This window comes from Python bivittatus, unplaced genomic scaffold (assembly GCF_059951505.1).
Source record: "Python bivittatus isolate LINGU-HERP-01145 unplaced genomic scaffold, Pbiv_v1 ctg000390_np1212, whole genome shotgun sequence".
NCBI classification, from domain to species: Eukaryota; Metazoa; Chordata; class Lepidosauria; order Squamata; family Pythonidae; genus Python; species Python bivittatus.
In genome coordinates this window covers 2,221,236-2,230,839 of record NW_028277070.1, presented here as the reverse complement: position 1 = coordinate 2,230,839, position 9,604 = coordinate 2,221,236, and the positions used below count along the sequence as shown (strand labels likewise).

Genomic DNA, 9,604 nt, shown 5'->3' with positions numbered 1-9,604 from the left:
CAGGTTTCCACTGGATGGCAGTGCATCGCTCCATTCGGGAGAGCCCAGCCACGGAAGGAGAAGGCGGAACTCGTCTGCAATCCCGGGACGCAGGGCCAAGCAGCCCTGCAGGCAGGACGGGGGCCAGAGTTGCTGGCCTGCACTGCACCGGGTGCTGGGCCCTCCTTTCGCCACAGAAGAAACCTTTATTGCAGTCAAAGACCAGCACATTGTACCACTCTCCCTCTGAGCCAATCATAAAATTAACTCTGCATATCAGTCAGTCAGGTGTGCGCGTTGTGTGTGGATGGCAGAATTTAGCTGCGTTTAGAATAATGAAGTCATGAATATCTGAAAGTAAAAAGTAAAATTGATCGGAATGGCCATTTGGGGTTATCAACTCTGTGTGCCAGCATAAAATGGACAACGTAACGAAACGTGTGTAATGGTTTTGAGAGTCCTTCACTGCCCAGCAGTCTTTTAGTACCAGGCTGCAGCGTTGCGAGACTTCTGCGCGCTCTCCTGGAGGTGCCTGAACCACGCCTGGCTTCTGCTCCTCAGGTGCTGGAGAAGCTTTTGGGTTTCTCTTGGTGCCTCTTGAGCTGACTCGATTGCCAGAGGTGGCCAAGGGTGTTGCTCCTGGTGCCATCCAGACTGCAGAAGACGGAAGGGCAGCCCACACTTCACAACCTGGAAAAGTCAGAGCAGGTCCCCCTGATTTAAAGGCACAGCGGGAAGCCAGAGAGGCTGCAGACCATAGAGAATTACATTGTGCAAGACATAAGACCCTAAGAACCGCACTGCAGGATCATGCCAAAGCCCTCTTTAGCTTAACATCCTTTTCCCACAGCGGCCAAGCAGATGCCTTCAGGCTAACACGCTCCTCTCCTGCTCCTGTTCCTCTACAACTGCTGTTTGGACATGTGCTGCTGACAATCCAGAGTCAAGACCAAAACTGGTCCATAAACCTGTCCTCCAAGAATTTATCCAATCCTATTTCAAACTCATCCTAATTGGTGGCCATCCTATCTTGTGGCAGTGAATTCCACAGGTTAAGAACCGTCTTTTTGTCCATCCTACATCTCCCTCCAGTTTCATCCAGTCCTGGTATTTTAAGAAACGGAGAAAAGGGTCTCTGGCTGGGGAATTCTGGGAGTTGAAGTCCACATATCTTAAAGTTGCTAAGGTTCAGAAGCACTGGTACAGACATTAATGGAGGGGAGGGGTCTGAGCATTAACTTAGAGTGAATTGCATTTTCCATTTGGTTGACTGTTCAACCAGTTTAAAGTTTCTGACAGATCTTTAGAGTCCCCTTTGGCTTCATCCAGAACATTTCACTCCAACTGAGAGAATTTCTCAAATTCTCTTCTCCTTTGATAAAATTTCAAAGGCATGTTTTCATCAAACAGAAAAAGAGTCGATTGGGTGAAAAAAATGTAGAGTTGCAGATCACATCCGGGGATTTCTAGGATCCTAGGACAGGAAGCTCACACCAGCTGAGCCACCAGGCAGATCCTTCTTCAGCAGTTCCCGGGTTCTCCTGGAAATTGATCACCCTACATGATCCCCAAGAGGATGAGGGCTAATGAGCTCAGAGCCACTAGTATTTTGCTCCTGGTTGGACTCTAATGATCAGAAGCAAACCCAGGCAATTGGGGAAGGGGCTTGCAACCACTGGAGATTGCAGGCCTGGAGATGGGCAGATCTTTGCTTTGATGGTTTCAACAAATGACAGTCAGAGTCGGGCAAGCTGGACACTGCTCAGAACCATTACAGACAAAAGCAAAAACAAGGCTGCTTTTGAGCATGGGCAGAGTGCACTTCCATGACCAGTACAGATGCCCCAATTCTTCCAGCACTGTAGCAAAGAGAACATACAGTGCTCCCATTTACTGGAATTAAATTATTTTTATATTTAATTAACTAATTAATAATGTATTAATAAAATGATAAAATGGTAGTTAATTAAATCAATAAATTAATAGTGGAATTAAAACTGGTTTACCAATAAAGGTTTTTAGAATCATCCTTGGATATGCTTCACAAATCATGAGAGGAGAGGCCCTACCCCATAGACCAAAGAAGAAGAAAAGCAAATGCAGAAATATGTATAGCACTGAATGTCCTGCCTGCCTGCCTGCCTGCCTGCCTGCCTGCCTGCCTGCCTGCCTGCCTGCCTGCCTGCCTTCCACCGCCCAATTCAAACCAGAGAACGAGGGGGGCACTTCCCCCCGACAGGCATCCCTGGGTCAAGAGAGAGAGAAACAACCAGCATTCCTTGGTTGGATTCACTATGCCAAGATCCAGCTTGCCATAGCCACCATTTGTTCGAGTCACACTTGGCTGGCTCCACCCTGCGTCACGCCAGCGAGCCACGCAGCAGCTTCACACGTGGGAATCCAGCTGTCCGGAGGGGCTGGGCTGGAAGAGCAGCCATCTCCCCCAGCCCTGGCAGCAGTGGCGGCACCAGTTCAGCAGGTCGGATCTGAGGGCGAGCAGCCGGGCAGAGGGGAAGGCGCTCTGCTGAGTCTCAGAGGTGGGCCACTCGTCTTCAGAAGACTGCGCCGACACCAAAAAGCCCAAGCAATGGTTGGGGAGGGAGCCTGTTCAGGCGTGCAGCCCTTTCTGCTCTTACACGAGAGAAATGTGATACATGGAAGGGGCTTCTCGTCTCAGCAGGTCAAAAGTGGTCGGGTTTTGTCAAGCTGGGGGCTTCACGGACAGTCCGTGCAATGGGGTGGAAGCGCTTGGCCACTGCTGTGTCTTCGTCTGGGACAGGCTTTGACCTGTGGCTTTTCGCCCAGGTAGCCTCGCCAGAGCATCCACTAGGCGCTGTCATCGGCTGTGACAAAAGTAAGGTGGCCTCCAGGTCAAGCCCGGCTCTTGGTGTTTCCTAATTTCCCAGTTAGACTAAAGCCTTGGGACTTCCAGGAAGTGTCTCCTCCAAGTATCAGAGAGGCCCAGTCCTGCTTGGCTTTGCAGACAAGCTGGGGGGCACCGCCAGGTGAAGCTCTGGAGCAAAATCTGGGGCTCCAGAGTCCAAAGTGTTTAAAGGGGGGTGAATAGGTTGTGCTTCTGCTTCAGTTCCGCGATTTTCGTTGGGCATCCCTTTCTGTGAACACATCGCTTCCCTGCCCTTAACCTGCGTTTAGGTTTAAGCCCTCAAACTAGGTTACTCCCTAAGATCCGGGCAGCGCGGACGGCTCCTTGAGAGAAGCCCACGGATTCCCGCATCGCCCAATCCTAGGCACGCCTGCAAAGGTCCCGCAGCGCCGAAGGGTGTCCGTCCACACGACACCCGTAACTGCTGGTTCCAGGGCAGCCTACCTCGCAGGGGAACCGCACCGAGCCGCCGCGAGCTCCGCGCAGGGTCGCGGAGAAAGGATCGCGCGCCCGCTCCGGAAGGGGCAGAGAGCGGCCGGCTTCGGCGGGGGCACGGAGGGCCGGGGCCGGGGCCGCGCTCAGGCCTGCCTCGGCAGCTGCCGGCCCGCCGGCGCCCGCGCCTCTGCCCCTCCCGCCCGAGCGGGCTTCCTCCGCGCTCCGAGCCCTCCAGCCCGCCGCGCCGTCGCGTGTCCGCCGGCCGGAGCGCCTGGCCGGGCTCAGGCGCGCGGGGAAGCCGGGCGGCATTTCCTGGCTGGCCGGCCGCCCCTCCTGCTGCCGCCGCGAGGGGCGAGGGGGCGGCGGCGGCGGCGGCGGCGGCGGAGGCTCTCGCACTGCAGCTTCCGGCTGGGATCCTGGCGCAGCCAGGAGGAGCCGCCGCCGCTGCCGCCGTCGGGGAAGCGAGTTGCCCCGAGAGGGCTGGAGGAGAGCGCTGCTCCGCACGCATGGAGACGCCGCGGAGGGCCCGGCACGCCGGCGCGGGCGCGGGGGCCGGCGGGCCGCTTCTGCCCCTCGCCCTGCTGCTGCTGCTGCCGCCGCTGCTGCTGCTGCTGCTGCTGGGCTGCGGGGCTGCCCAGGAGCTGAGTCCGCGCGGGAGGAACGTCTGCCCGGCGCCGGGGTAAGAGGGCGCGCCGCCGGGGAGTCGCCCGCGCTCCGTTCGCAGGAGGGGGCGGGGGGTCGGCGCGGGGCTGCTCTCGCTCGTCCTCGTCGGCGGCCGGGGGGCTCCAGCCGGGCCGGAGTTGCTTGGGGCGAAGCTCCTGCTTCTGCTTCTGCTCCGGCTCCGGCTCCTCCAACGGGAGCCCCGCAGGGCCGCCGCCCCTTCTCCCAAGGGCGGCCACGGCCGAGGAAGGGTCTCGGCGCGGGGCATTCCTCGGCCGGCTCTCCCCGCCCAAAGTGCCCTCCCAACCCGGGGCTGCAGAAGCCGGTGGGGGCCTCCAGCCACTCCGCCGGGGCCAGGCCGGCCGGCAGAGAGGCACGCGGGCCGCCGAAGGGCCACGCGGCGGCGGCGGCGGCGGCGGCGGCGGCTCCCTGTGCGCGGGGCTGGGCCCTGGCCGCTGACGGCCCCGGGGCCCCTGGCCGCCGCCGTGGCTCGGGCGCAGTTTGACAGCCGCCGCGGGTGCCGGCCTTGCCCCGGCCTCCCCTCCCCTTGCCGAAGACCTCGCGAGGGGCCCTCCTGTTCCTCCGGGGCGAGGGGCGCTCGCCGGGTGGGGGCCACTTGAGGGGCGCGCAAGTTGCGGCGCTCTCAGAAGCCTGCGTTTAAATTCCGAGGGCCGGGCGCCAGCGCAGACCCAGCCGCCCCTCCCTCCCTCCTCCCTCCCCCCAGCAAAAACCGCTTTTTGCGGCGCGAACCCATCCCGCGCCTCCCCGTGCAGAAAACGGGTTTCGGTCCCTTTCTGCTCTTGCCAAAGAACCCCCCCCCCGCCCCCCATTGTTCGCTGACAGCCATGTTGTGCCATGGAGTGCACATTTCCAGAATGAAAAACCCGAAGATAAAAGGCAGGCACTGAGGTCTTGGGAGCGCCCCTTCCCCAATATGTTTCCCCCTTTTTCCATGAGGTTCAAAGAACAACAACCAACACAGCCCCCCCCCCAGCCACCATCCCCCTTCCAAGTGTAACCTAAAACCCAATGGAAAGAGACGCTACATCTGCTTTTGATTTAAAGTCTTGCAAACAAGCTCTCTTCAGCCGAGGGCTTTGCAGATCCTGCGGTGGAATTTCTGGCTGAGTGCTCCCCCCGCCATTGAAGCTCTCTGGCCCACATTTTTCCTACCAAGACAATGTCTGTTTTGCAGTGGAAGAAAGCCCCTAAGAAGGGAGAGGATGCAATTTAGCTATTGTGGGCATGACAGAATTCCCTTGCCCCTACAGATTATGTGCTCATGCTGGTATCAATTTGCCAATGGTCTGACTGCAGGCTTCAAGAATTGGGGGGGGGGGCAGTTTGCTTGCAACAGCAGGAAAGATGCAGCAGGGTCTACAGCTCGACACCTGATTGTCTGGAGCACATTTCTGATGCTCAGTGACGAAGTAATAGCAGCCTGTGACCCCCAAATAAAAATTAGCTCCTCCAGATGTGCACATTGAGTTCCTCCTCAGAACGTGGATACGATGAGGGGCAGTGACCTGGCACTCTCCACAACTTTGGGGACGCGGCTCCTCCGCACTCTTTCGCTGACCCGCCAACCAGCATGGCTCGCAGGTGAAACGCAAAACGCTCTGGGCTCTTCTGGCTTGGGTGCTGCCCAGCCTGTTGGTTGGTGGGCTGGGCTGACACGTTGGGCTAACTGGGGAATTTACGGGTCAGCATGTGGCAAGAACCCAGGCCTTGCCTTAGCATGTAGGCATGTATCTGGGCATCGCATGAAGCCACACAAATCCGTGGGTGAGGTGTATGTGGGTGTCCAAACAGTCAAGAGGGCATCTGCAGCCTTGCAGTCAGAGCCCACAGCACGCACGAAAAAGGTGTGGGGCTTCAGCTGTGCAATCGCAGATGCCGTACTGACTTCTTTTTTACCCCAGCCCAGCCCAGCCACCCCTGCAAGATGCCATACAATAATTTATGTGTGTGGACGTTGCTTGCTGGATCAGCACAACAGTTGTGCCTTGTTAAGCCAGGCTTAGTAAGTTGTGTGAAGCTGCCATTGAGCGTCTTTTGTGTGGGAAGGGAGGTCTGAAGGCCTTTTCTGTCCGGGACGGCTTCCTTATTACATCCATGCAGTTAAATGTGGGCCAAGCAAAGGGCTAAGAGGAGCTCCCAGATCAAAGCCTTGGGACAGTGTCTTGCAGCAACTGTACTGGCTCTGAGTTTGCACCGAAGCTCAGTTTGAATGTGTTGGCTTTGGCGTGCGAAATTCTCAATAATTTCAATCTCATTAGCTGCTTTTTGTTGTCCAGTACAGAAAACAGGCAAAGCTGTCATAGTAAAAGCATAGCATATTTGCAAAGAGTGGGATCTCCTTGTGGAACTCAGCTCCTAGAGGAGCTGCAGATCATTTAAATCCCAAACAAGTTTGTAGCCCTCAGGGTTAAAAATAGAGATGTGGTTAACTCTGGTAGGATACAATTTGAATACAGGCAGGCAGAGTCCCTGGAGGTGCTAAGCAACTGGCTGTGGCTTTCCTCTTCCCTGTCCCACAAGTAATTTTTTTGGTTTGGGGGCAGAAGAAAGGGGAGGCAGCTGGGGTTTTTTTGTCAGCACCTCCAAGTTTATTTTCAAGCGTTATCCGGCTTTTAGGCGCTTGCAAACCTGAGCTGTTTTGGGGACACAAAATAAGGAGACCAGTAATGTCTCAGTGAGTCAAACTCACTGCCAGGGCGATGTTTCCCCAAATCCCCAGGGGTGCGGCTGAGGCTGTGTTAATTCCTTTTTTTTCTTTTCTCCCTAGCTGGCAAAGATTCTAGAGGAGTGTTTTTCAACCTTGGCAGCTTGAAGATGGGTGGACTTCAACTCCCAGAATTCCCCAGCCAGCTTTGCTTTGCTGGCTGGGGAATTCTGGGAGTTGAAGTCCACCCATCTTCAAGCTCCCAAGATTGAAAAACACTGTTCTAGAGGTTTAGAAATCAGCCTTACTCCACAAAAGGGCAAAGCCCTTTGGCTCCATTTCTTTCTGCTGCAGCGTCTGCTCTTCAAACGCCTGAATCTTTAAGGTGCCACAAGAGTCTTCTTTTCTTTTCTGTAGAGACGCTCATGTCTCTACATTGGGTCTTCCATAAATTTGGCCTATTTCCCTTTGCAAGCCAGCTGAGCTAACGTCTGCCATCTTTTCATGCAGCCGTGAGTTCTGCAGGTTAGCTGCGTGTGGTGTGGAAATACCTTTTCTGTTGTTTTCCCTGTTCTGCTGAATTCCCACCTATGGCACTCGTTAATCCAATTTGGTTTTTCTCTTTATGGGGGAAAAAATCCAACTTCTGTGTTTTCCTAGTCGAATTCTTTCAGTTTGATGGAAGGCAGTGTGCTTCAAAACAAACAAAAAAATCAGATCATTTTATTACATTTTTTTAAAGTTCCGTACGCATAGAAATAAACCGGCATTGAAAGCACGTTAATTCCTTTCCTTAATCAATTTCCTTAACTGATTCATACTTATACGGATCACAAGGTCTCTGATGTCACTAATTATTTTATATTTTGATAGGAATAACAATGCTAAGGAAGATTTTATCGAAAAAGCTTATCGGCTCCAAATTGGTAACCCAGGTCATTTATTCCATACAGGGAAAATACAAGCAATTGTAACTCCCTTTGAAACATTAACCCTAGATGTTATTTTTTCAGATGTAGCAATATCCCACAATCTAGAATAGCACATTTTAAGCTTTAATGTATCAGACTTCTTCCACGTAGCAGCAGGAAGCATAAAACTAGAAAGACGTTCATCGTTTTGCTTAATGTCAGTTTCTGTAAAGATATTCCGTAAGCATAAAACAGGGTTAGGGGACACTTTTCCAGACAGAACTTAGCTCTTACACCCAGGACACCAAAACCCCTATAACTGGACAGGTCCACTTTAAATGCAGATAGATGCCTTTTCCTCCATCAGTTAGATAAAACAGACCTTGCGGTGGGTCCAAGATGTTCTGTTGTGTGATACCATCGGCCCCTTAGCTTTCAGCCTAGCTGAAACAGACTAAGTTACCATAGAGGTCCATACCTTGACCCACTGCGTGTTCATAAAGGTCATGCCTAGGTCTTTCTCCCAACCAGACCCCTTGCAGATGCAAGCCACTGTCTGACCCAAGACTCTTGTTATTATGCTCCTCAGCTTCTAAGAGAAATGAGAATGGTGGAATATTCTGCATGTGGGGATCTGAACTGTTGGGCCTGACCAGAAGTGTGATTGATTGATTGATTGATTGATTGATTGATTGATTGATTGATTGATTGACTGATGTGCCATCAAGTCAGTGTTAACTCTTAGACAGATTTTTCTCCATGGCAATCTATAATAAGCCAAATTAGTAAAGGTAGGGAGAATCAGAACAAGTTCTTCCGTGTTATTTTTTTTTCTTTTGACTTGTAAAAGTCTTGAACATAACCTGCTGCCTGTCATTGTTTGATTGGAATGTGTGTAACTACTTGCGGAAAAGAGAGCTAGCTTTTAATGGGAAGTAAATAGGTGATGAAAGTTGCTATTGCCACAATCATTTCAATCTCTTTCAAAGGAGAGCATCCCCAAGAGAAATTCAAAAGGAATTCTCAAATGTGTCTGAACGTAAGGTAGAAAAGCAGAGGCTTCTTGGCAGGGGAAAGAGAAACCACAATGCTGATTAGTATATTTCGTGAATAAAGGTGGGCTCTGTGTGAGTTTGCACAGGGCCCTCAACCACAGGAAGCCTCCCCAAGCTTCAATCAAACTATGTTTAGCAGGATATCGCCAAAGTATGGCTCCATCTTAAAAACTCTTAAAGAGGACGATCCTTTTCATTCAAGACAGCAAAGATATCTATGAAAATGCAGCGTTTGGGAGGGGTTCTCAGCGTGCTCCTGTTTCCCGGGCCGTTGATTTTATATGAAGAAAAAGTCTTCTCAAAGGGACGATCTTCTCTCAGAATCTTAAAAAGTTCCTGCTCTCCCCCACGGAGGCAGATAGCGCAGAGACGGAAACAGACGGGCATAATCCTTCCATTTTCTCCAGCAAAGGAAGGGAAATGGCTGGGCGCCAGCTTCCTTTTGTCTCCCAGGAAAACCACCGCTGAGTGGCAGATGGTCAGAAACTGGACAGAAGCCGGAGTAAGAGAGGCAGCTTGAGAAGTATCCGTGCTGCCCGTCCAGACACGTGCAGGCAGGGGATGGAGCGGCAATCGACAGGCAGACCCAGAGGAAAAGGTCATCTGTTTCCATAAGTGTCTTGCCCAGAAGAAACCCCGCATCTGGCCTGGGCTTCTGCTCAGCTGCTTCTGGGGCAGGCGATGTGTCTCCCATAAGCCACAGAGGTGCACCAGGGGCCGCAGGAGCTGATTGGCTGGAAGAGCAAACCTGGGGGGGGTCCTTCCTTTGCGCAGCCTCACCTGGCTTTGGATGACGGACAGGCACGCCTCACCCAGTTGCATGGAGTGACTCAGGGCGTGGGTGCCCAGCATTTTAAGCATCACTGCCAGCATCGCCAGTGTGGCATTGGGGGCGTCAGTGTGCCTGCAGACCCCTCCCTTGGTGATTTCCAGGGTCCACCTATTTTGTGTTTTTCCTGGCTGTGCCACCATGCAGGCACTTGTGAAGGGATGAGCTCCACCCATCCCTTGGCAC

At 53.2% G+C, this 9,604-nt stretch overlaps 1 protein-coding gene across 1 annotated transcript in view; it reads left to right on the top strand.

The window, feature by feature from the left end:
* The first annotated feature begins 3,700 nt into the window (after positions 1-3,700).
* Positions 3,701-9,604, top strand: part of SCARF2 (scavenger receptor class F member 2) — a 51,504-nt gene continuing 45,600 nt past the window's right edge. Inside the window, exon 1 of the mRNA XM_088143841.1 lies at positions 3,701-3,977. Coding sequence (XP_087999967.1) covers positions 3,805-3,977 — 173 coding nt within the window. The 5' untranslated portion in view covers positions 3,701-3,804. The remainder of the gene's footprint in view (positions 3,978-9,604) is intronic.